The sequence below is a fragment of the Carya illinoinensis genome, chromosome 11, assembly GCF_018687715.1.
Source record: "Carya illinoinensis cultivar Pawnee chromosome 11, C.illinoinensisPawnee_v1, whole genome shotgun sequence".
In the NCBI taxonomy this organism is placed as follows: domain Eukaryota; kingdom Viridiplantae; phylum Streptophyta; class Magnoliopsida; order Fagales; family Juglandaceae; genus Carya; species Carya illinoinensis.
The window spans coordinates 6,829,696-6,856,557 of record NC_056762.1 but is presented as its reverse complement, the minus strand read 5'-3'; the positions used below and the strand labels follow the sequence as shown (position 1 = coordinate 6,856,557).

Here is a 26,862-nt window from a genome sequence, read left to right as displayed (position 1 = left end):
TTTAAGATACGTAATGGCTAATGCTAGCATGCATAAATTTTAAATGAAATTCACAGCATATGGTCCCATGATATTTAATATTATTTGAAAAATTCAATTTATTTCTTGAATCAGTAAAGCCTAGGAAACCTTTAGGCCCAGTGGTTACACAATTCAAACAATCACATCTCATCTTATATAATCATTACAATTTTTTCAAAATTTCATATAAAATATTATAAACAATTTAACTTGTTCAAATTTCAAAACAAAAATTATATTATAATAATATTTTATTCAGTTTTTAACTTTTATCTCATCTCATCTGTGTAACCAAACAAAACCTTAGACATAGCATATAATTAAAGGAAAATGCTTCTCCCACAAAAGTGGCCACCAATTGACTTTTTTATTTTTAATTTTTTTTTTACTCAATAGTTAAGTAAATATTTTTTAATGAATTTGTAATTTTTATTTTTTAAAAAAATATTTAATGAGTTTTAAAAAACATTTGAAAATATAAAAAAAGATAAAAATCTTTTGCCTATTGGTAACTCTCTGGAATCCCTACGTGGGAGTAGCACCCCCCATAATTTAGAGCATTGGCATTACTTTCATTAAAAGCTTAGCCAAATATAAAATATGATCATGAATTTACCCAAAACATAATTGCATTGGATTAGCCGAAAAGATGTATGGGTAGTTTTGAGCTATAGTAAAATTATGAATTTCTTCAAATTTGAAGGGTTACTATTTACCCATCAAATATTTATTTTATTCAAATTTATTCTCTTATTCTCCTTTTTTATTTCTTGGGTTAGACTTGTGGCTGTTTTGAAGATTATGCAATTGAGATAATTTGATACTATTGGAACAAAAAGAAACCGTTAGTTTGTTTGATCTGGCTATGTTAAAATATCAATCACTCAAGTTTGTTTCTTGTTTATACACTGCCATTTTCTATCACATTAACTCCCATCATTTGTTACTTTTAAAAATTATCAATTTAAATTATTAATGTAAATATAATTAAAGTAATTGTAAAATATAAAAAAAAAAGATTAAAAATATTATTATTAAAAAATATTATTATATTATTATTTTAATAAATTTAATAATTAATTTAATATAGAGTTATGAATAAGAAGATTTTCAATTTATGAAAAAATATATTTTTTTTATTAAATTTAAAAAATAAGTTTGATGAAGTTAATGTGAATGGTCTAAAAGGTTAATAAATGGGTGCCGAGGCAACCAAGAAAGTGGCATACGTCGGAATTCTCTGCGGCCCCCACCAACCATTAACGCACAAAACGGCCTTTCGAACGATGTTGTCTCGACACTGTACTGCCTTTACTTCCCCCATATAAAGTAACCGACACTCTCTCTTTAGTTGTTCTGGAGAGATTCTTAGAGCCCAATTCGCTTAGAAATCATGAACTTGCGGCGCGGTTTTCGGCTGCTCTTGCAGCAGTACGCGGCACTTCTGAAAAAGAACCTCCTGCTCTCGTGGAGGAACAAGACGGCGACGTTCCTCCAGCTCTTCTCTTCCTTCTTCTTCATCTTCCTCATGTTCTGCATCCAGCGTGCCATCCAGGCTCGCTACGTCTCAGCCACCTCCTTCAAGCGTGTCACCGATCCCAAGCCCCTTTTCTCCACCCCGATCCCTCCCTGCGAGGACAAGTTCTACACTAAGGTCCCTTGCTTTGACTTTCTGTGGAGCGGAAACGAAAGCGCCGCTGTTCGGAGCATTGTGAATGGTATCATGGTAAATAATCCTGGGAGGCCGATTCCTTCAACGAAGGTAGGTGTCTAACTCTGTTTGGTTGCTGAGAAAAACGATGAATGGAAATTAATCATCGGATAATACGTATCATTTCGAAGCCTTTAATATTAATTAGAAAAACTGGACTTCAACGAGAGTTAGCCGCATTTGGATGCGAAGAAAGCGAGCGGAGAAAGGAATTTCGAGTGCCATTCCAATCATCTTCGGATAATACGTATCACTTCGATGTCTTTAATATTAATTAGATAAGCTAGACTTTAATGAGAGTTAGACGCATTTCGGATGCGAAGAAAGCAGCGGAAAAAGGAAATTCGAGTGCCATGGATGTTTATTTTCTATTCTTATTGAATGTGGAAGTTTCGGAGTTTTGGTTCTGTTTCCCTGAATTCGTTCGTAAAATAGATCTCGTGTTAACGAAGCCAGTTGCCTGGTCGGAAAAGAAATGAAGAATTTTGAGTGTCATTGTTCAAAAAGACGGGAAAAGAAAAGAGGTACGATAATCGAAATGAAATTAAGCCAGTTTACCAGCTAGATACAAATAGAACTTTCAGATTTATTGAGATTTTTGTCATTGTTTGGTTGCTGAGAATCTACATGAAAGGACAAATTCGATGAAAAGTGAGTCTTCAATCCTATCCTTTAGTTGCAGCTCAATCGTAAATTTGAGTGTTTTTCTGAAATTTTTGGAGTCTTATGTAAATTTGGTCCAAAATTTAATAGATTTGGAAATCTTGGTTTGGGGTTAGTTGAGGAGGTGAGGTTTGAACAAAAGGCAAATAATATGGACGATTCATAAGGTGGAAGATCGTAAAAGCCATTCTAAATGGTTTCCTTTGTTAATACAGGTTCAATCATTTAGAACACCATATGAAATAGACGCATGGCTGTTTAGTAATCCGATGAGGTGCCCTGGAGCGTTGCATTTTGTGCAAAGAAATGCTACTGTCATTAGCTATGGTATACAGACTAATTCTACTCCAGCTGCAGTGCGAGGGAATTATGAAGATCCAACGTTTAAATTTCAAATACCACTCCAAATTGCCGCAGAGCGTGAAATTGCGAGATTTCTGATTGGAGGTATTAAATCTGAGTTCCCGTTTAGAATTTTCTTGCCACACGATTTATTGCTGTGATCTTCACTTCGAAATTTGGCTATATGTACCACTAATTCAATGACTCTTTGCTTGTTCAGATCCAAATTTTAACTGGGTTGTTGGATTTAAGGAGTTTGCACACCCTGCCGTAGAGATTTTCTCTGCAGTTGCTACGGTGGGACCAACCTTTTTCCTTGCAACTGCCATGTTTTCTTTTGTGTTTCAAATTAGTTCTTTGATCACAGAGAAAGAGCTTAAACTTCGCCAGGTATTGACGTTCTGCGGTCTGAAGTTATAATAAGATTAACATTGCCGTCCCTTATGCAGAGTTATTCAATTTTTCATTTTTGATTCTTATCCCAACAGGCAATGACTATGATGGGTCTTTATGATTCTGCTTACTGGCTCTCATGGCTCACGTGGGAGGGAGTTCTTACATTTCTCTCCTCTCTTTTCTTGGTTCTCTTTGGGATGATGTTTCAGTTTGAGTTTTTCCTGAACAACAGTTTTGCAGTAGTGTTCCTCGTGTTCTTTCTTTTCCAACTCAATATGGTAATAGACCTGCAAGCCCTATAGATCATTTTTTTAATTTAAACTTATTAATGTTAATTTTGGTTCTTAATTGATCCAACCTGTTTCAAATATTGTAACCAATCTGTCTTTCTAACTTTTGATGCTAGATTGGCTTTGCCTTCATGCTGTCAGCCTTCATAAGCAAATCATCTTCATCCACAACAGTGGGTTTCTCCATATTTATTGTTGGCTTTATGACTCAGGCAAGATTATCTTTGAATATCTCTATGGAAGGAGCTTTCGGTATGCTTGTATGATATGTTTTCCTTTTGTCCTTGCAGCTTGTAACAGTATTTGGGTTTCCCTACCATCACAACTTCTCTAGCACCGTAAGATCTATCTGGTCGTTATTCCCACCTAACCTTCTTGCTCAAGCTCTAAATCTTCTTGCTGGGGCAACTTCAACCTCTCAAGATGTCGGGGTTAGCTGGAGTGGACGAGCCAAGTGTGCACCAAATGATACTGAGTGTTTAATAACGATTGTATGTAAGGATTTCAAGCTCAAAGCCCGATTATGACATAAATAGATCCCAATATACATTCTATGATTGAGATACCTTTCTCTATTCTCCCCTTTCTATTCCTTATTCTTTTTTTCCTTTCAAATTTAATCTAATAAGCTGAATCACTACAGACAAAATCATTTTGTATATCTTGTCCTCTTGACAGGATGATATTTACAAATGGCTGGTTGGTACATTCCTAGTGTGGTTCATATTGGCTATATACTTTGATAATATAATCCCAAATGCATCTGGTTTAAGAAAATCAGTGTTGTACTTCCTAAACCCTGGCTATTGGCTAGGGAAAGGTGGAAGCAAAGTGAAAGGTAATTCAGTTTGATCTCCACTCTATGCTCGTGAGTTATTTTCATTGTCCGGAATTATGACTGATGCTTTTTTACCGCTTCTCTCATCATAGAGGGTGGCATTTGTAGCTGCATGGGTTCAGTCCCACAGCAAGAGCATATTACTCCTGATGATGGAGATGTCCTTGAAGAGGAAAACATGGTAAAACATCAAACACAGGAAGGTGTGGTTGATCCAAACATTGCTGTTCAGATACGTGGTCTTGTAAAGATATATCCTGGGACTAGGCAGTTTGGTTGCTGTAAATACAAGAAGACTGCACCCTACCATGCTGTTAGGGTAAGGACCTATTTCCAACTTTAGTTTTGGTCAAGTTGAGGGAGTAAACAAAAGCTTTTTGCTTATGTCTTGTCATGAGTTGTAAGCCTTTTGTTCATATCTATGCATGAATGCAAGAAGACTCCACCATGCTCTTAGCATATGGATTTCTTTCAAACGTTGCTTCTGGCTAAGTTGAGGCAATAAAAGTAAGCTTTTTGTTCATATCTATGTCATTATATGATTGCCCATGAGTTGGTGGAGGGTCCTAGGGTATGATGGTTGTCAAGGAGGATGCTTTTATGACCTAATCAGATATCTTATTTAAATATGCTCCTGTTTTTTCAACAGTTCCTCTTTCTTTCTTTGTTGTTATTATTTTTTGAGAGAGGGATTGGCGCAGCAAGAGTGGGGTAGACCAAATACCTAGCTTATTAGTATCAATCAGTATGTTTGGTTGTTGGCTTATGAGGTTGCCTGTCAAGATCTATTGAGTGGAGGTTCCTGTTATCCATCACTTCTGGCATACATGACATTTGCTGAGGAGTTTCTTCTCATCCAGATTTATGTTTTTTTTTTTTTGTATCACCTTCATCAAAGTTTTTTATTCTTCCAAGTTTCTTAATTGTCATCAAACATCAGTACAAGGCATAAGGTGAAAATAATGATGCTGACCATGGGTAACATTTATGTTTTGGCGGACTCAACTCTGCGAATTTGCAATTTACCTTCAGGCCTTATGGGTGAACTTTACAAAGGATCAGTTATTTTGCCTCCTGGGGCCCAATGGAGCTGGAAAAACTACAACAATTAATTGTTTGACTGGCATTACACCGGTGACTGGAGGAGATGGTGACTCTCTCTCGCTCTCTCACTCTCTCTCTCTCTCTCAGTTTATCCCATTAAAATACCTCCGAGAAGAATTTAAAATTTGAATATGCCCCATTAACAGCATTGATATATGGAGATTCAGTCCGAAGCTCAGTTGGCATGTCAAACATACGAAGAATTATAGGAGTTTGTCCCCAGGTGACCCCCACTCGTGTGTGTAGTTTGCCCAATTATTTCAGTAATATGCTATTGCCTAAGAAAGATATAAGCTAACCTTTTGATTTAATCTTTTCACAGTTTGATATCCTTTGGGATTCATTATCTGGTCAAGAGCACCTCCACCTCTTTGCTAGCATTAAAGGCCTACCACCATCTTCTATCATTCTGGTACACATTTTGCAAGCAAAAGGGTATTTCACCTGCATTGTTCCTTATCATTGATTGAAGATTCAAAACACATTTCATCATCCCAGGAAGAGCATCCAATTCGATTTATATGTGAAGATGATAATCTGTTGTTGATGCTCGTGTTCATTCTTATTAAGATAAATGATTCTACTTGAATGCAGATGGCTCAGAAGTCATTGGCAGAGGTGAAACTCACTGAGGCGGCCAAAATGAGAGCTGGAAGTTACAGTGGAGGAATGAAGCGCCGACTCAGTGTTGCAATAGCCCTTATTGGTGATCCAAAGTTAGTCATTTTGGATGAACCGGTATGAAGATGGGGATATATTCACTCAGATATTTATTGACTTTCTATACTTACGCATTTTTCCCTATAATCGGCAGACAACTGGTATGGATCCAATAACGAGAAGACATGTGTGGGACATAATAAACGATGCAAAGAAAGGGCGTGCCATTGTTCTAACAACACATTCAATGGAAGAAGCTGACATTTTAAGCGACCGCATAGGAATCATGGCCAAGGGTAGGCTTCGTTGCATTGGAACCTCAATCAGGTTGAAGTCACGGTTTGGCACTGGCTTCATTGCTAATATTAGCTTCTTGGGTAGCAAAAATGGTCAAACTCCTCCGACTCATTCTCCTTCCAATGAGGCTGCAGATTCTACAATTCATCATGAGGCTGTGAAGGAGTTCTTTAAAGATGTATGTTAAAAGTAAATAGATCAAAGTTTTTCTTTAACATACAAAAGGGTTGGTTTCTGACTAGGGAATGTTTTGACAGCGATTGGATGTAGTGCCAAAAGAGGAGAATAAAGCCTTTCTGACTTTCGTGATTCCTCATGATAGAGAGAGGCTTTTGACGGTGAGGATCTTTTACATTATATTGGGCATCTATTCCATCTAAAGCTATCTTTTATCATGTATATAATTATTAGCATCGTTATGGATATGGATTAATATCTGAAACTGAATTGCATTTTTTCCACTGATGCAACTTCAAAAGTTTGAGCCTCAAGTCACAACTTACTATCCTTGTCTCTGTGAGGCAACTGGAAAATTCTAATGACACTTGGTCAAAGGCTGACTATCCTATATATTGCATTCTTTGAAATGATACTTATAACAAAATCCAGCTGGAGAAAGATCGCATCAACTTTATTTTCATATTCATTGAAACAATCATGCTAAGCAACTTAGGTTTTACTTAAATGTTCATGTTTCTTTTTACCTCTTATTATCCTTATTTTTTTTTCTTATGTATGCATAAACCTGGACAGAAATTTTTCGAGGAGCTCGAACATAGAGAGAGAGAATTTGGTATCTCTGACATCCAACTTGGTCTTACAACTCTGGAAGAAGTTTTCTTGAATATCGCTAGGCAGGCAGAGCTAGAGAGTGCGGCAGCTGAAGGGAGGATGGCAACTCTGAGTCTAACATCTGGAGCCTCAGTTCAGGTAAGTGTAATATAAACGTCGACTGTATATTTTGCTATAGCAAGGGACATCAGTAGAACAGTTTCAGACTCATTTTGTACACTCCTATCTTATGAATGTGATGATTTCACAGATACCTTTAGGAGCCAGGTTCGTGGGGATTCCGGGTACGGAATCTGGAGAGAATCCTAGAGGGATAATGGTAGAAGTGTACTGGGAGCAAGATGATTCTGGAACCCTAGGCATTTCGGGCCACTCAGCTGAGATTGCAATTCCACCTAATGTTCAAGCAATGCCCTCTACAACGAGTTCTGGAAGAAATTCCTTAGGCCAGCCAGGTCCAGTTCATGGAATTGTTATTGATCCCAATCAAATTGGTATTACCAATTAGTATTTCTATTCTTTTTTTTTTTTTTTTTTTTTTTTTTTTTTGGTTCATCATCCCTGGTTTGACGGAAAATAATATTCTTACCACTCCACTACAACTCATTTACTACTCTTTTATATTTGATTTTTTTTTTTTACTTAATGATTAAAGAAATGAGTATTAGTAAAGTTATATTTTTTTTTTATTTTTTCTTAGTGATTAAGAATGTTAAAAAAATACTTTAAAGAAAGGGGAGTTAAAAGTCTCATGAACTTCATTTTTCTTTTGCTAATTCACAGACACGTTTGTGGTTCCTAGACTGAATTTTATGAGATCAGAGTCAAACAATGACCGATGGTCCCAGAGGCCGAGCTTTATTATATCTAGAAACTGTCCTTCCAACGACCGGTACTTAGAACTGATTGACTGAACTTCACCATTCATTAAGTACACGTTATTAGAGCTCAGCAAACATGAACTAAGGTGCAGCTCAGATCATAGCCACTAAGCAAACATAGTAAGAAGATTCAGAAAGCATGTCAAGATCAACCCCACAGTTCAGAATTAAAGTATGACATAATACATTCCAAATCCTATGATGTACATTCACACACAGACACCCCAAATGCAGGAAAATCAGTAAAGGCTCTTGGCCCGACACAACACTTCACTTACAGTCACAGTTCGAGTCTCAGAACACTTACAACACACAAAAATAAAATAAAATAAACAAAATACTCCAGATCGATGGTTAAAACAACTTAGCTCCTTGCTTCATCACCAAGTTTTGTGTTAAAACTTCTGAAGACCCGATTCTGTTCAGAAATTATCTTTTCCATTCGGCTTGGATTACCTTCGCTGCAAAATCAAACACCAATACACTCAAGTTTTAATGTCTCAAAAAGTAAATACACTCATTTCCAGAAAATGATGCCCAGCTTTCTTTTGCTGTCTTTCTAACTGATATTGTACTTTTTTTTTTTGGGGGGGGGGGGGGGGGGGGGGGGGGGGGGGGGGGGGATCAAAGGTTTGATTTGAAACATCACTAGGCTTCAGCTGAAAAAACATTCGAAATGGTAGCCACATTAGTTTGGCATGAAGAACATTATAATCTGCATTATTGCAGAAGAGAAAGCAATTGCACCTGAACTGATGGCCCAGGTATGCAAACTCTCTTTACCTTTTTTTATATAGGTAAGTATCCTACGTCTCTTTACGTTTTACCACCAAAAATAATTTCCATTAAAACTTCTTAAGAGTACTTTTCCGAAAAGAATAAAATAAATATGAAGCACAAAGATCCTAAGAATCAGAAACTATATTGGGAACCAAACCCATCATACCATTTCCATCTCTTGAAGACAAGAGAGATCTGTCGCTTTTATTTCCTGCTTTCCCACCTGCTTGCGGCCTCTGCGTCCTTGGGGATTGTGAACTGATTTTACAACTAGTCGAAGATGGTAGAGAATGGCGCCTTGTGATGTTATTTTTCTCAACCCCATCTTGTCCAAACCGTGGAGAGCCTTGAATTCTCAGCTTTGCCTTTGCAGACTCCGTTGCTTGCATATAGCTGGGCAATGTTGGACTGTTCTGTGACCCATTCTCAGTACGTTCTTGCTTTGTGGTGACAGAAGCTTTCCGGTTGGATTTCTGGTTCTCGTTTGTCAAATCTTCCTTTTGGCTCTCATCTCCATTTGTTATGGAAATGTTCTCATTTTTAACCCTGCTCTCTATTAAAATATCCGACTCTGGAGTAGCTTCCTCACCAGAGTTAATTTTATCTTCACCACTCGCCTCTGTCAAATGCTTTGATACCATTGTAGCTTGATCACCATGCGGTAAATCAGATAACTCTTTCAGCACCAATGGTTCAGGTGTTTCCACATCAGACCTTTTGGATGTATTCAAGCTTCCCTCTCTCTTCATTTTCTCACCAGAATTATTAATTCCCCGTCCTAAAACGTCATGGCTCAAATTGTTCAAGGCCTTTTCCAAATTCTGCTTAGGTTTATCGGTTTCAACCTCTGGCTGGACAGAGTTCTCTACCACAGGGTTATGAACCTTTCTCAAATTACGTTTGACCTTTTCCAGCTCATTTTGTGGATTCTCCTGTACCGAATCTACTGAATGGTTTGAGACTTTCTTCAAGTTACGTTTGGGTTTCTCAGATTCAGAGGTTGCCTGCACTGAGGCACTGTCCATATGTGCAGCAGGAATCCTCCGGGTACTGCGCCTTGACTTGGCTAATTGAACTTCAACGTTTGGCCCACTTCCCTGCTTTCTATTAGATTTTGTGTCTATGATTTTCTTTGGTTGAGGAACTGGTCTCCAAAAACGGGATGACGACCAGCTTTCTAACCAGTTTGAGACTGAATTTGGTTCCGAAGAATCATAATGTAGGTGCAGAGGCATGACAGCTGGCGATGAAGCAAGGAGCTAAGTTGATAAACCAAGCAGTCAGATTACCAATTCAAAAGCATACAAAACAAAGTGAGAGGACAATTAAACAGTAATGCTGCCCTATCACAGTGACATACAATAATTCTAAGATTCCTCAAAACTGAAGTTCAATATATACTTGAAAACTGTATATGCTTCAGGTTGATTTAAAATAAGAAAATGGATATAAAAATCGATATGTATATGCTGCCATAATCACCTTCATCCCCAATTCCAGATGTAAACAAATACATAGTTACAAACTACAAACTTCTACAAATATTCCCAGATGAAAAGGCTCAACCTATAATGAAAGTGAGAAAATTTATAGAACACAGCTTGATGTTGTAGGTTTCATCCAATCGTGTACTGGAGTCCACAATTGTTTAAGAATATATGTAGCCAAATTCTAGGGCCTGATTTAATCTTTATCTAAAAATCCATTTCCGATACAATAGATAGATCAAAGCTTAACATCCAACATATTTTGGTTGCCTTCATGCCATACTAAATTGTTCTCATGATAGCTTGCTAACTTAAAGGACAGGCACAGGACAAATGTACGACATGATGTTGAACTCACCTTACGAATAAAAGCATTTGCAGAATGCTTTGCAATTCGGGTGGAAATATCAACTTCAACAGGAACTGCAGGCCTGCTTTCCTGATAGATTGCGTAAGGAATAATAATTATGAGCAGAAGCATAATTACAGCCATTTAAAAGCAGCTAGCTTAACCACATTTACCTTAACCTAGAGCCTTCTAGGCAGCCCTTGATACTGTTAATTTATTTTCCTTATCCACCATTGATGTATGATAATAGCTTAAAACAAAAGAACAATGAGACTTTTTATTTAAAATGATTTTTAGAACATTCTTTAACATTAGCCATGAAGAAAAATTGATCCATTGGTCTTCTTTATAAGTAGCAGAGATTAATGACAGCTCCAATTTCTCTACAAAAGTTAGTAAGGTACCATACACTTGTCTTGATAAACCAAGGTTGATTATTTACCAGATTAGTTTCATTTTTTTGGGACCATACATGTGAGTCAACACCATTTTGAATGCACCCAAGCTGCCTATCAATTAAAGCTTCTACTTCAATTTAAAATAAAAAATGCCCCCAAGCCAAAGGGCTTGAACATGGTGGAATCTTGGACCTCCATAAACATGGCCTTTACAGTCAAGTCGCAGACATATTTGTGGAAAGAAAATCCTAGCAGAAAGAATGTCCCATATGATATAAACTAATGAATGATACCCATAGTTACTAATTGACCACTCACAGAAACAGAAAAAAGAATTATTACCAGAGGCTTCACCAGACTCCACTTTTTATGCACTTCAAGCCCCAGATCAGAATGTCTGACCCTTCTTCCACGAACAACAGCCTGAAACTTGACAATGCCCAGCATACAGCACAGTGTAGCAACAGCTTGCCTCCTAACCAAGTGCCCCCGAATAAGTGCCTGCAACCTTATTATGCCTTTGAGGGCCCTAAATGCACGGCGAGCCTTCACATAATATGCTCAATTAGTGCCAAAATAATTACAAATATTTTTTTTATAGGTAATCAAGAAGTTTTATATATAAGAAAAGAAGGTATAGCTCAAGTACACAGGATGTATACTTGAGAGGTACTTAACTAGAGTTTACAAGAAATAATTACAACTATACCAAGAAAAGATAAAATTATACAGTATCGGCATAAATGGACAAATTGCATAAGCTAAAAATTATTTTCTCAGTCAGTTTGCTGACATATAAACAAGATGAAGCAAACAAAAGGCAGAGTTGACCAACCACTAGGATAAGCTCTTTATAGAAAATATGCCAACTTATGGAAAGAAAGGGGAAAAAATTCTTTGGCTGAAAGGAGCACGAGTAGCTAATCTGTATGCCATAAAACTACTGGGGAACGAGTTTCAGCAATTAGGTGAGGCTACCTCCAGCATGGAGTCAAATATAAGATGCATGTGGCACTCAAACCTCTCTCGAACCAGTGGACAATCAATAAAAAATTACCCTGGAAAAATTATCATCACTAAAATTCTTATTTACTGAACAGAAAAAATTGCCCTGGAAAAATATAATTTCTAACATCGTATGACTAGCTGGGATTTTCTCCAGGTAGTTAGGTGTTTGAAACCGAGTTCAATTCCACCAAAGCCCTCAAGACGGGCCTTGGAGGACTTTGGTGAGTAAATAATGCATTAGACAAACCTCTTTAATCGGGGCCATACCTACTCCATCAAGGCTAAAATCTAAAATGACAGAATTAGTTGGGTAAAAGAGGTGCGTAAATGAGATAGACTTGCAATTCAAAGCCCAAAAGAAAGTGATTTGGAGTCCAACATGAGTGAAAAGAAAGAACAGCACTGCTGGAACTAAAATGTATCCAACATCTAACACATAAAAGCAACAAGTGTGCATCAACTGTAAGTTACCGTTTTTTAACTATAAGTTACCCTGAAAAAAGCTTTTTTTATAAGTAGTTACCCTACAAAAGTAATGCAGTTATTTGAATATTTTGTTGACTAGCTGGGGTTTTCTCGAGGTGATAGCATTACAAAACTCACGACCATTGCAGGTGTTAGAAACCTTGAACTCAATTCCACCCAAGCCCTTAAAAAAGGAAGACTCCAATAGAAATAAGTGCCCACGATAGTATTAATTCAGCAGAGAAATACCAATGATCCACCATTACAGTATTACTTCAATGAGAGAGAATTACCAGATAACCCCTAAAAGCAGCCTGTGCCTTTGTTGCAGCTTCCTCCAGCCTAATATTCTCAGGATCATGTGGTTCATATTGGGGTGTGGATCCTCGTGCATCTGCCTCTAGATTCCCGGGCAAAATTTCCCCCCCATCATGTGATGAATTTGTGACTTCCTTGTTCTCCTTTTCTACCTTCCCTTCATGTCTTCCAACAGCTCTGGAGGTAGGATATGAAACCACAGGCAGATCTAAACCCAAGTTTCCTACCGATGTCTTGGCAGGAACCAAGACTTCTTTTTCACTTGTAAGTTTCTACAACAGATTTCTCAGTCAGAATATTAGGACTTCTGTATAATAATTAGATAACTGAAAGAATGGTGAGATCTACTTTTGAAGTTTATAATTCAAACTGGGAAAAAAAATCATTCATAAATTTAGAATGCCCATGTTAAATTTATAATGCCTATTTTAACAGCATAACCTATCAAGAATTTGACTGGCCGCCAAACACAGCAAAAGCAGGTGAAAGAACATCAAAATCCAAATTCTCAGCAGGAAGATCAAAGTCTTGTCATTCAAAATATGATACTTCAGTGTAGCACCAATTTAACATGAAACTTAGTTTGAAGCTAAAGTTCTTTAAATACAGTCTTACTTTTTCTTTTACATAATCAAGTATTCTATTAAAAGGAAATTCCAAAGGTGTAGCCCACAGAAAGTATACAAAATAAACACCTATCTAGAAATAGAAAAGTAGGCAAGTAACCATGAAAACCCAGCCCATTAAATTCTAGAGGCTGCCAAAAGGAACAAGGTATTGAAAAAGAGAGTTTTAAGCTCCTCCACCACCCACTTGTGAACCTAAAATCCAATCTTACTATTTGCTATGGGTTTAGAAAAGCCCATACCAACAGAATACATGTTCTTATTATGCCACGGAATGAGGATCTGCAGTCGTATTGGTGACTTACAATGTTATAGTCCAATGCATAAAAGTATATGTAATCTTTGTAGTAAATGGCTAAAGTATTACCTCTCTCCCTTTCGAAATATTAGATTTGGATGACTTCTTCCCAAACAGTATGGTTTTGATCCACTTCCCAGGTGATTTTCCCATTGCAAGAAAGCCAGTACCCGAAATCACGAGAAGCTGAATCCCACTCTCTGCGTTTTTTTCATGTGAGAACAGCTTATACACAGGAAATGATACACTGTAATGCTAAAAATACATAACGCCATGCAATATCACTGAACCAAGTATGACCACCGTGTTAATTTTCGTACACATTTTTGGCGCAATGTCACTAGTTATTGGGTTGAGGCGACAACTATTTACTACGTTTTCTCAAAACAACTAAAACAAAACATCAAGAAGAGACTTTTAGTAGATCCAAAACAACTAATCAAAGCACGTAGATCTCCTCAGCTCACCAACTAACAAACTAAGCCAAAATGATGAATAAGGAGATACTTAACATCACATAAACAAAATATCGAGTGAATGGATCAATTTGAAGAAATTACCTTAAAACAAAAAAAATACCAAATAATTTTTTTTTCCTTTTTCCAAGCATTCTAAATCAGTAAATAGTGTAGCAAAACATAAGGAAAAAATATTATAAACAAAACAAAAAAGTGAATCATAGTGTTTCGACCAAACCTAAACCAAAGTGTAGTAATAATACACCGCCCTCATTACAAAGAAACCCTAGAACCCAGAAGATCCGTTCCGAGCAACAAACAAAAAATACTACGCACATAAAATCTAGACCACGAAACCGAGCACAATACCAACACAAGGGAGATCGAATCAGACCAGATCTGAAACTTACTGGACAAATGTGGCGCTTGTAGACCCCAAATCTACCATTCCTGGGAGCCAAAACGAATCAAACCATATCACAACCAAAAAAGGAGCAAATTTCACTCAAGTTTCTGAAACAAAAATGCCAGAGACTACATATATACAAGTCGAAGAAAGTGAGTGGGAGAGGAAAAGAAAAGGGGCATGCACCATTGAGTGAGAGTGAGAGAGCTTGCAAACAAAGGAAATTCGATCTCAGAGCTCCCACCGATTTTTTTTTTTTTTTTTTTTTTTTTTTCCTTCTCCTTTTTTCTGCTATCGCTTTGCTTTTCTCTGGTCAGTCACTGTACTGTCTCTCTCTTCAGAGCAAAAACAAAAATATACCTGAAATTTGCAAAAAACACATAGATATTATAATTAGCAATAATAAGGTGTAGACGCAACATTTATAGAAACTGTAAGTTCTGATATCTTGTCCGTTATTTTCAATAAGTTTTGAAACTGAACGCTTGATTTTTAAGAACCTAAGGATCGGACGGTCAAGAAAGAGAGTCTGTGGTGTGAGCGAGTACGCGAGTGAGTTGTTAAGAGTAAAGGAGGGGTGTGTTGGGAGTCCCAAGTGCAGTTACTTCGGAAACAAGTGTCCCGGGGGTTCTTTATTCTCAAGCATTTGGAAACTACGAAAGTACCCTCGTACCAAAAACTTTTTACCCTGACGAGCGTGTGGGGAGGCTGGTCGATATGAGCCGTAGGATGGGGAGCGCGTTGGATGACAGAGGATATTGTGGGTGGGCGTGGTAGTTGACGAGGGAGTTTGGAGGGAGAGAGAGGGAGGTGCAAGTAACGGTTAGTTACAGAGGTAAAACCGGGGGAGGTATCGACATAGTTAAGAGAGATTGGAGTCTTTTAACCGTTAAGGGTGGGCGCATGGAAATGGTTGGAGGGAGTGGTTGAATTAATTGAATCCAGTTGAAATGGGTCATCTTCGTTTCCCACATCCACCTCTCCGCATCCACCTCTCCGGGTCCATAACAATTAATACGTCTTAACTCTTAGGCGTGGTTTAGTTATTAAATATTAAATTATTTTATTTTATTTAATTATTATATTTTTAAAATTTTTTACATAAAATATAATAAATAATTTAATTTTTTTAAATTTTAAAATAAAATTAATATTAAAAAATTATATTACAATAATATTTTATTTAATTTTCAACAAAATATCTCATCACATCCCATCTGAACTGTATAACCAAATGAGACCTAGCTAAGGCCTTATCAAATGAGAGAACGATCAAGTTTTGTTACTCATATCTCTACATATTATATATTATATTTTATATTTTTTAAAATTTTTTTATTTTATTCTTCTTAAACTAATTAAATTTTTCTACTAATCATCCATATACTATATATTTAGTATGAGAAAAAAATAAAAAAAATTATATATAATATGTGATGTGTAGAGATGATAAGTAAAATTTTTCTTTTTAATAATGTTGCCCAGATGACTAACACAAGAGGGGGGTGAATTGAGTTGTATTAAAAAAAATAACAATTATAAATCAAATATATAATATAAAATATAAACAAAATATGAAATAACAATAAATATAAAGAGTAAGGGTAAGAGAGAAGCAAACTCAGTATGTTAACGAGGTTCGGCCCCACTGCCTACGTCCTCGCCTCAAGCTACCCCTTGAGGATTCCCGAATTCACTATTCAACCTCCTTCAGGTGGAGATAGAAACCTATTACACCTTTGAACAACACCGCTACAAAGGATCCGTGTAGAACACCCTCTACACTTGCAATCACTTTACACGTGGTGATTCAACTATTCCCTGTGTAGAATACTTTCTACACACACAAGGGTTATACACACCCTTTTTCTGATACAAAAGCTGATAGTGGGTAGGTTATCAGAAAACACTCCTCAACGAGTGAAATAAGAACAATACAGCGCAAGCTATATCTCTCAAAATGAACAAGGATTAAGGCTCAATGTTTAGAGAAGAGAGAATGAAAGCTTTGAATGAATGTTGTATGCTCTCGGTGTTGTGAATGTGAAGCTCTCAAATGATCTATTTATAGGCATATGAGACTTTATATTCAAATTTAAAAAGATTCACATGTCAAAGACAACATCATTCATTTTTTCAAAAAATTCAAATAAAAGGTTCTTCTTTTTCAATTGTCAAAGACAACATCATTCACTTTTTCAAAGAATTCAAATAAAAGGTTCTTCTTTCTCAATTGTCAAAGACAACATCATTCACTTTTTCAAAAAAATCAAACCTAATCTTTTACTTTTGGCATATGACAAAATGAGCACACTTTCATTTTCAAAAAATTCAAACCTAATCTTTTACTTTTTGTATAAGTCTAAAAAAGCATCAATCACTTTTGAAAATATTCAAATAAAACATGCACATGTGAAAGATGACAATCAATCATCTTTAATATTTTCAAAGTTCAACCCTTTAATCAAGGCATGCACATGCAAAAGATGACAATCAATCATCTTTCAAAATTTTCAAATTTAATTTTCAAAAATATTCATGCACATGTGGAAAATGTATTTTAATGCTTTATGATAAAATATTAATTTTGAGCATTAATCCTAATTTCGAATTTTGAAGAGATTTACAACATTACTCTATAATTTTAATGTGAACTTGTTCCCTTCTTGCTCATGCTTGTTTCCTTGATGTGCTTGACTCCATTGTGTAGACAACTTGAGCTTGAGACTTCTTTATTCTTTGAATTCATTTGTTATCATCAAAATCTATGTGTAGATTTATAATCACATGAAACTTGAAATCTTGAGTTCAACAATCTCCCCCTTTTTGATGATGACAAATATTTGATAGAACTTGAAACCTATATTAATACTTAAGCTCCCCCTGAAAATATGCGTTAGTTTTTCAAGCAAAAGTATAAATATAATTCCAAGCAATAACAAGTTTAGCAATTTAAACAATGTTAATGTTCTAGTCTAACACTTCTCCCCCTTTTGGCATCATTAAAAAGGATCCGCAACAAGAAAATAGACTGAAGAAAACGATGCGTTTAATAGTCACTGTAGATAGTTGAAAAATGGAGCCGTCCGTGACCCGACAAGTGCTGCAAAGCCTCGAGGCCTAACTCTATGAATTTAATACGGCTGAAGATTTAAACAATCGCCTGATGTTGTTGACAAACGGGATTGAAGGCTCCGAATTTCTATAAAAAAATGATCATTTTCATCTATCGGATGCCAAAAAAATAATCACTTCTTGACCTGAGTTCTGTTTTTCCACAACGATAGAATGGCTAAGCAATTCTCTTCCACTAATGTTCCAGACTTGAATCAGGAACCCTTGACGCATCAATCATCAATCTTCTCTCCTGAGGCCGTCAATACCATGATAGGAGCAGTGAACCGTTTTTCTAGTAAGGCTGATTCTGAGATTATTGCAGAATCAAGAATGCTCAGTAATCAATATGCTGCCTCTGTTACGATCATGTCTCGAAGGTTAATGGCGAGGGTGAGTGAGATTGATCATCTTAACATGCAAATATCTGAGTTACGACAGAAGCTTGCTAATAAGGATAGTGAGAATAAAAGGCTAAAGCAAGAAAACCAAGAGTTGAAAAAATTTGCAGATTGGTATGCTCATGATCTGCAACCACGAATAGAAGAGCTGGAACGAGAAAGGGTTCAGATACAAGGTCAACATCGGCAGATAACAGCAGAGGTTCATCGTTTACTAGAAAAATAGGGACAATCTACTCTTAATCTCGCTGGCTTAGTAAGAAAACTTTTGACAATGTGTGTCCAGCATATCTTGTATTTCTTTTAACTAAATAAGATTTGAAGAGAAAATAGTTTGTCTTATTCTTTATGCTATCTCTATAAAATCAGTCCTGAAGTTCATCTAATCCGCATCAAGTTTTCATCTCATCTCTATAACTCATCTGCATTCCTTCAGCATTCTCGTTTTAAGCCTTCTATTCTTTTCTCAATGGCTCATTCTTCTAACATTTCTCTAGATCCATCCATGAGGCATTCTGCATCTCAACCTCCTGTTCTTTCTGCAGCTACCATTGGTGCCATGTTGCAGCAAGAAAATAATAATCTGACTAATAAGTCAGATTCTGATGCTATTTATGACTTGGTGAGTCTTGGGACTCGCTACTCTTCCTCTATTGTGGCTTTTTCTCAGCGGCTACAAGCCAAAAATCACGAAGTTGAAAAGCTCAAAGAACAAATTGTTGTACTTCAACAAATTGTTCAAGAGTCTCACACAAGGGAAGGAATCATTCGGCAGAAGAATAAACAGTTGAAATCTTTATTAGATTCTTCATTCCGCTTGCCGGTTCCCATGAATAAGAATGACATGATATTGTATGAAGAGAATGAGCGTCTCAAACATGAGGCTAAGAATCTCAAATTTATGTAAAAGTATTAAAAAAAATCTATCTCTATTTTTATTGACTTTGGTCTATCTTTTAAGAGATATTCATAACATGCATCATACCTATTTCTCTTCTGATCATACATAATCTATCTTCTGGTAAAGGTTTTGTGAAAATATCTGCTAACTGATCGTGTGTGTTTGTGAACTCTAACATTATATCACCTTTTTGCACATGATCTCGAAGAAAATGATACCTTATTTCAATATGCTTAGTTCTAGAATGTTGTATTGGGTTCTTTGAAAGATTTATAGCACTTGTATTATCACATTTGATTGGAATGTGATTATACATGAGTTTAAAATCTTCAAGTTGTTGCTTCATGTAGAGAACTTGAGCACAACAACTACCCGCAGCAACATATTCTGCCTCAGCAGTAGATAGTGCAACAGAATTTTGTTTTTTACTAAACCAGGAAACTAATGCATGACCTAAGAAATGGCATGCTCCACTAGTGCTTTTTCGATCTATTTTACAGCCAACATAATCTGCATCTGTGTAGCTGATTAGATCGAAAGATGTGTGCTTAGGGTACCATAACCCTAGGTTAATTGTACCACTAAGATATCTAAGAATGCGCTTAACTGCAATTAAATGTGATTCTTTTGGAGATGATTGAAAACGTGCACATAAGCACACACTAAACATAATATCTGGTCTACTGGCTGTTAAATATAATAAGCTACCAATCATACCTCGATATATCTTCGAGTCAACTGGCTTAGCGGATTCATCTTTATCAAGTTTAGTTGATGGGCTCATTGGTGTTCCAATTTCCTTAGTATTTTCCATCCCAAACTTCTTCAGTAATTCCTTAATATATTTTGATTGATTGATGAATGTCCCACTTTTTGCTTGCTTAATTTGCAATCCGAGAAAGAATGTAAGTTCACCCATCATGCTCATCTCAAATTCTTCCTGCATAGTCTTAGCAAAAACTTGACATATATTTTCATTAGTAGCACCGAATATTATATCATCAACATAAATCTGAATCAAAAGAATATCATCATTTTCATATTTAATGAAAAGAGTTGTGTCGATTTTTCCTCTTGAAAAACCTTTTTCAATCAAGAAACCACTGAGTCTCTCGTACCAAGCTCTAGGAGCTTGTTTAAGTCCATATAGTGCTTTTGTGAGTTTGAAAACATGATTTGGGGAAATATGATTTTCAAAACCTGGAGGTTGCTCAACATATACCTCTTCATTTATAAAACCATTTAAGAAAGCACTTTTAACATCCATTTGAAAAAGTTTGAAATCTTTATAACAAGCATATGCAAGTAGCATTCGAATAGCTTCTAATCTTGCGACAGGTGCATATGTCTCATCATAATCGATTCCTTCTTCTTGATTAAAACCTTGGGATACAAGTCGAGCCTTATTTCTAGTAATGACTCCAGACTCATCTTTCTTGTTTCTAAAAACCCATTTTGTTCCAATAATAGTATAATTTTTGGGTCTAGGAACAAGTGTCCAAACATCATTTCTTTCAAATTGATTCAACTCTTCTTGCATAGCTAGAATCCAAGATTCATCAAGAAGTGCGTCATCAATATTTTTGGGTTCAATTTGAGATAGAAAAGCAGTATGATTACAAATATTTCTAAGAGATGATCGAGTACTTACACCTTGTGAAGGTTCTCCCAAAATTTGTTCCACTGGATGATCTTTCACAAATTTCCACTGTTTGGTTGCATCTTGTATTAAATTTTGATGATCTTTCCTGATGGCTCCATGTTGAACTTCCTCTATTGCTTTCTCTTTGTTGAGATTGAGACTTTCTGTGTTATTTATACCTTCTGTTTCTTCATCAATAGATTTCTTGGAGAGTGGAGAATTAGATTCATCAAATACTACATGCATAGATTCTTGTACAGTTAAAGTCTTTTTGTTGAATACTCTATAAGCTTTACTATTAGTAGAATACCCGAGAAAAATACCTTCATCAGATTTTGCATCAAACTTGCCTAAATTATCTCTGTCATTCAAAATAAAACATTTGCATCCAAATACATGAAAGTAACCAATGTTGGGCTTTTTCTCATTCCAAAGCTCATAGGGGGTTTTATCTAATTTAGACCTTAACATAACTCTATTTATAACATAACATGCAGTACTTACCGCTTCGGCCCAAAAATAACTAGGCAAGTTGTTCTCATTGAGCATTGTTCTTGCCATCTCTTGAAGAGATCTATTTTTCCTCTCTACTACCCCATTTTGTTGAGGAGTTCGAGGAGCAGAAAAATTATGAATAAAACCGTTTTCATCACAAAATGTTTCAATATTTTTATTAACAAATTCTTTTCCCCTATCACTTCGGATACTTGAAATAGTATAGCCCTTTTCATTTTGAATTCTCTTGCATAACTTGGTAAAGGCATTATGTGCCTCATCTTTATGAGCAAGAAAGATGACCCAAGTATATCTAGAGAAATCATCAACAATAACAAATGCATAATATTTTCCTCCTAGACTTGCAACTCTATTTGGTCCAAAAAGATCCATGTGTATCAGTTGCAATGGTCTAGTAGTGGAAATATGTTTCTTAGTTTTAAAAGAAGTTTTTGTTTGTTTACCAAATTGACATGCATCACAAATTTTGTCTTTAAGAAAATATGTTTTTGGTAAACCTCTCACAAGATCATTTTTTGAAAGTTTGGAAATAAGTTCCATGTTGGCATGACCTAATCTTCTATGCCATAACCAACTAGTTTCATTTTGAGCTGACAAGCAAATAGCATCTTGTGAGGTAATTTCTTCAAAATCAATTGTATAAACATTATTGTTTCTAAAAGCAATAAAACAAATATTACAATCATGATCATTCAAAATAATGCATTTATCCATTTTAAAAGTAACTGTAAATCCTTTATCACATAATTGACTTATGCTCAAAAGATTATGTTTTAAACCTTCAACAAGTAGAACATCTTCAATTATGAGAGAAGATTCATTACCAATTTTACCTATTCCCACGATCTTCCCTTTCGAGTTGTCTCCAAATGTCACGTGTCCTTCTTCTTTAGATCTAAGATCAAAGAACTTAGTCTTGTCTCCCGTCATGTGTCTTGAACATCCACTATCTAAAAACCACTTATTTTTGCTTGTGGATGACTTCATGCATACCTATAAAAACAATTAAAATGATTTTTCTTGGTACCCAAGTTCTTTGGGTCCTTTATTTATTAGTATTAGAAGAAACAGGATTTTTAGGTACCCATATGGCCCTAATAGTCATTGTATGATTTCTTCTAATAGGACAAGTATGATAATTATGACCATTTCTATTACAAAAATTACAAATAGCATGTGACATATATGAAAAACTTGAATGATTATAATAATATCCTTTTTTGACAAAATTATTTTTATGAAAAAAATTTTGAATATTAGTCTTTGAGGTAGAATGATTATCAAAGAAATTTTTATAAGGTTTGTATTTTTGTTTTGGCATATATCCCAAACCTGCCTTGTCAAAAACACATCTTTGACTACCAAGAAGTTTTTCAAAATTTCTTTTTCCATTCGTAAAGTTTTCAACAATATTTTCTAAATCGGTTTTCTTCTTATTCAATTCAAGATTTTCATCTTTCAAAATGATACTTTCTTTTCTTAAAATTTCAATTTCGTTTGTTAAAGAAGAATTTTTCTTTTTCAAAGCAGTATACTTGATACCCAATTTTTCAAATTCCTCATAAATCTCTTCTAAAACATTTTGCAATTCTTCATATGAAGGATTTTCAATATTATCAAGATTTGTTACCTCAATGTCATCTTTAGCCATAAGACAAAGATTTGCTGATTCTTCATTGCTTGCTTCACTATCTGAGCTACTTGAATCATCATCCCATGTAGCTTTCATTGCTTTCTTGCCCTTGTTTCGATCTTTCTTTAGCAGAGGACAATCTGGCTTGATATGACCAGGTTTATTGCATTTATAACAAATTAAAGTGTCGTTTTTACCTGAATCTTTCTTGGAAAACTTTTTGAAAGATTTCCTCGGAGGAGTTCTATTTTTCTTCAAGAACCTCTGAATTCTTCTTGTTATCATCGCAACTTCTTCATCTTTATCGTCATTTTCCTCATCTTCATCACTTTCACTTTCATGAGGAACAGCTTTAAGTGCTAAGCTCTTCTTTGGCTTTCCTTCTTCTTCTCCTCTTTTCAATGTGTACTCATGGGTGATAAGTGACCCGATGAGTTCATTGACTTCGAGCTTCTTGAGGTCTCTAGCTTCAAGAATCGCTGTAACTTTTGATTCCCAACGTTTTGGTAAAGAGTTGAGAATTTTTCTTACTATCTCCACCTTGGAATAAACTTTGCCAAGAGCTGTCAAGCTGTTTATGATGTTAGTAAAACGAGTGTGCATACTAGAAATAGATTCATCATCATTCATCTTAAACATTTCATATTCATGAGTAAGAATATAAATTTTTGATTCCTTGACTTGCGAAGTTCCTTCATAAGTTACTTCCAAGTTATCCCAAATTTCCTTTGCCGTAGCGCAATTCATTATTCTATTAAACTCATTTCCATTAAGAGCATTATATAATAAATTCATAGCAGTTAAATTTAAAGTATAAAGTCTATCGTCTTCACGATCAAACTCTTCTTCTTCCTTTTTGACCTTTACTCCACCAACCACTTTTGTTGGAATATAAGGTTCATTTACAATACATTTCCATATTTTTCTACCTTGAGCTTGAAGAAATATTCTCATTCTAACTTTCCAGAATGAGTAATTATCTCCACAAAAGAGTGGAGGCCGACTACTAGATTGACCTTCACCAAATGAAGCTGCAATGTTAGCCATAAGATCTTAACTCAAAAGATAGTTAATCTTATAATAGAGCTCTTAGCTCTGATACCAATTGTTGCCCAGATGACTAACACAAGAGGGGGGGTGAATTGAGTTGTATTAAAAAAAATAACAATTATAAATCAAATATATAATATAAAATATAAACAAAATATGAAATAACAATAAATATAAAGAGTAAGGGTAAGAGAGAAGCAAACTCAGTATGTTAACGAGGTTCGGCCCCACTGCCTACGTCCTCGCCTCAAGCTACCCCTTAAGGATTCCCAAATTCACTATTCAACCTCCTTCAGGTGGAGATAGAAACCTATTACACCTTTGAACAACACCGCTACAAAGGATCCGTGTAGAACACCCTCTACACTTGCAATCACCTTACACGTGGTGATTCAACTATTCCCTGTGTAGAATACTTTCTACACACACAAGGGTTATACACACCCTTTTTCTGATACAAAAGCTGATAGTGGGTAGGTTATCAGAAAACACTCCTCAACGAGTGAAATAAGAACAATACAGCGCAAGCTATATCTCTCAAAATGAACAAGGATTAAGGCTCAATGTTTAGAGAAGAGAGAATGAAAGCTTTGAATGAATGTTGTATGCTCTTGGTGTTGTGAATGTGAAGCTCTCAAATGATCTATTTATAGGCATATGAGACTTTATATTCAAATTTAAAAAGATTCACATGTCAAAGACAACATCATTCATTTTTTCAAAAAATTCAAATAAAAGGTTCTTCTTTTTCAATTGTCAAAGACAACATCATTCACTTTTTCAAAGAATTCAAATAAAAGGTTCTTCTTTCTCAATTGTCAAAGACAACATCATTCACTTTTTCAAAAAAATCAAACCTAATCTTTTACTTTTGGCATATGACAAAATGAGCACACTTTCATTTTCAAAAAATTCAAACCTAATCTTTTACTTTTTGTATAAGTCTAAAAAAGCATCAATCACTTTTGAAAATATTCAAATAAAACATGCACATGTGAAAGATGACAATCAATCATCTTTAATATTTTCAAAGTTCAACCCTTTAATCAAGGCATGCACATGCAAAAGATGACAATCAATCATCTTTCAAAATTTTCAAATTTAATTTTCAAAAATATTCATGCACATGTGGAAAATGTATTTTAATGCTTTATGATAAAATATTAATTTTGAGCATTAATCCTAATTTCGAATTTTGAAGAGATTTACAACATTACTTTATAATTTTAATGTGAACTTGTTCCCTTCTTGCTCATGCTTGTTTCCTTGATGTGCTTGACTCCATTGTGTAGACAACTTGAGCTTGAGACTTCTTTATTCTTTGAATTCATTTGTTATCATCAAAATCCATGTGTAGATTTATAATCACATGAAACTTGAAATCTTGAGTTCAACAAATAATATCTTCTAATTTGAAAAACGGTGGGAGTCTTATTAAATTTAAAATGAAAATTTAGACAATTCTTGTATTTTATTTTGTTTTAGACTCGATTTTTTTAATTACTACATACAATCATTAGTGGGAGTCGCCATGTAATCGGCATCTCGTGGTGTATTTCAATTAGAAATATATACACATAAAAAAAATAAAAAAATAAAAAGAGGAAAAAAAAAAGGCAACGTTTCACTATTTTTTTTGTTTTACTGTAGAAGATTAAAAATCCTAATACTAAAGCAAATCTCCTCTCTCTCCTTCTCTTAGTTTCCTCGATTTACAAACTAATCTACAATGATTTCCTCTCCCTCCCTTAGTTCACAAATCCACGTATAGTTTATTTTCATTTCTACAGCTCTACAGCCAACTTTCTCCTTTTCTCTCTTTGAGCTTTAACAAATCAACCAGGTGACTACAAACTGCAAGCAATTCATACAAGAACCGACATCCTCCTCACCCAAATCCCTCTCTTTCAAACTCATGTCAGGCAACTCAGCCTGATGCCCATTTCTCAAATTCTGAAAAACATTCCCACAAAAAGCCTTGATCGGAACCTTAATCGACAAACCCTTCTTCCTCTCATCACCATCAACACATTAGCCATCCTTCTTCCCGCCACATATATGAACCTTATCATTGCTATCACCACTGCTCACTTGGCAAACCAAACTCCACAGATATGAACCTTGCCAAGACCATAGAGAAAAATCAAACTTCATTTCTTCCATTTTCATTCATTAATCCATTCTTTTATTTGAATCATATAGCCATATTTCTATCTTTCACAAGCCAAGAATTTAAAATACAAAAAATAAATAAAAGATAAATCTAAAAATGGGAAGAGGGATGAGGATTAAATATAGGCGTAAAAGTTCATTTCTAAATGAACGATAGTCAATTCACGAAGGGAGGAGAACGAAGAGGAGAAAAGATGGGGAAAAGTGAAAACAAAGAGAGAGGGTGGGGAAGAAGATAAGTTTGGGCTATTCGAAATGGGACGTTATGTCCATTTCGAGTGAAATTGTTCGTTTCAGTTTTGTCCACATGTGTACCGACTATGCGGCAATTCCCCCACTCGACTGCAATAAGAGTTTCTAAAATCCCTTGCCCGACTTCTTGAAGAAAAGTTTTTTTTAATTGTAATTAATAAATGTGATTTTTAATAATAAGTGAATTTTTTTAACGTTGTTTAATCTAATTAAGCTTAAAAAGATACTATAAATATTTTTATAAACTCACATACTCGAAATATGGCTCTTTAACCACTCATTTAAGAGTAGGAAATTATGTTAGTAATGTATTTTTTTTTCTAATGAAAGACTTACTTCAAATTGAGTCTTGATTTTCTTGTAACTCCTTTCTACTTTTCTCTTTTTATTAGTGTGGAGAATCTCATATTTTTTTGTCACAGTCGTTGTCTAAGATATTATGTTGACTTCATTTTTGAGTTAGAATTAAAATATGGCATCTTGCATTATTTGCTTATAATTAGAATCTATAAATGATCTGATATAGGTAACTGACTCGTGGTCGAATGTGCTTCCAAGTGTAGAAGTGTCAAGTTGTATTAAGGATAAGTCCA

The 26,862-nt window shown here is 35.3% G+C and overlaps 2 protein-coding genes across 4 annotated transcripts; one reads left to right on the top strand and one right to left on the bottom strand.

Moving 5' to 3' along the window:
• The first annotated feature begins 1,351 nt into the window (after positions 1-1,351).
• Positions 1,352-7,751, top strand: LOC122280811 (ABC transporter A family member 2-like). 2 transcript variants are annotated; one of them, XM_043091850.1, is made up of 16 exons: positions 1,352-1,783; positions 2,611-2,842; positions 2,958-3,127; positions 3,226-3,411; positions 3,540-3,635; positions 3,714-3,914; positions 4,102-4,261; positions 4,354-4,580; positions 5,294-5,411; positions 5,512-5,603; positions 5,688-5,777; positions 5,960-6,103; positions 6,180-6,500; positions 6,580-6,660; positions 7,076-7,252; positions 7,365-7,751. In XM_043091850.1, exons 1-16 carry the CDS (start codon positions 1,415-1,417, stop codon positions 7,620-7,622), a joined length of 2,922 nt encoding a protein of 973 aa, XP_042947784.1. In that variant the 5' UTR covers positions 1,352-1,414; the 3' UTR covers positions 7,623-7,751. The 2 variants fall into 2 exon arrangements, with proteins under 2 accessions (XP_042947784.1, XP_042947785.1); XM_043091851.1 differs by having other exon boundaries at positions 1,353-1,783; positions 5,512-5,588.
• Positions 7,752-8,137: 386 nt separating this feature from the next.
• LOC122280812 (protein IQ-DOMAIN 31-like) lies at positions 8,138-14,941 on the bottom strand. Of its 2 annotated transcripts, none has more exons than XM_043091853.1 (8): positions 14,775-14,941; positions 14,577-14,632; positions 13,794-13,924; positions 12,776-13,072; positions 11,352-11,555; positions 10,621-10,701; positions 8,942-10,034; positions 8,138-8,456 (listed from the first exon to the last, which is right to left on the bottom strand). In XM_043091853.1, the coding sequence occupies exons 3-8, from the start codon at positions 13,875-13,877 to the stop codon at positions 8,425-8,427; spliced, it is 1,791 nt and encodes a 596-aa protein (XP_042947787.1). In that variant the 5' UTR covers positions 13,878-13,924; positions 14,577-14,632; positions 14,775-14,941; the 3' UTR covers positions 8,138-8,424. The 2 variants fall into 2 exon arrangements, with proteins under 2 accessions (XP_042947787.1, XP_042947786.1); XM_043091852.1 differs by having other exon boundaries at positions 14,593-14,632.
• Between the last annotated feature and the right edge of the window lie 11,921 nt (positions 14,942-26,862).

Excerpts from the sequence above, each read along its gene's own strand:
- LOC122280811 (XM_043091850.1), top strand. The coding sequence starts at position 1,415 with ATGAACTTGCGGCGCGGTTTTCGGCTGCTCTTGCAGCAGTACGCGGCA. Across the intron at positions 1,784-2,610 it reads GGCCGATTCCTTCAACGAAG|GTTCAATCATTTAGAACACC; the intron begins GTAGGTGTCTAA and ends TTGTTAATACAG. Across the intron at positions 2,843-2,957 it reads TGCGAGATTTCTGATTGGAG|ATCCAAATTTTAACTGGGTT; the intron begins GTATTAAATCTG and ends TTGCTTGTTCAG.
- LOC122280812 (XM_043091853.1), bottom strand. The coding sequence starts at position 13,877 with ATGGGAAAATCACCTGGGAAGTGGATCAAAACCATACTGTTTGGGAAG. Across the intron at positions 11,556-12,775 it reads CTGCTTTTAGGGGTTATCTG|GCTCGCCGTGCATTTAGGGC; the intron begins GTAATTCTCTCT and ends TATTATGTGAAG. Across the intron at positions 10,702-11,351 it reads GGAGTCTGGTGAAGCCTCTG|GAAAGCAGGCCTGCAGTTCC; the intron begins GTAATAATTCTT and ends GCAATCTATCAG.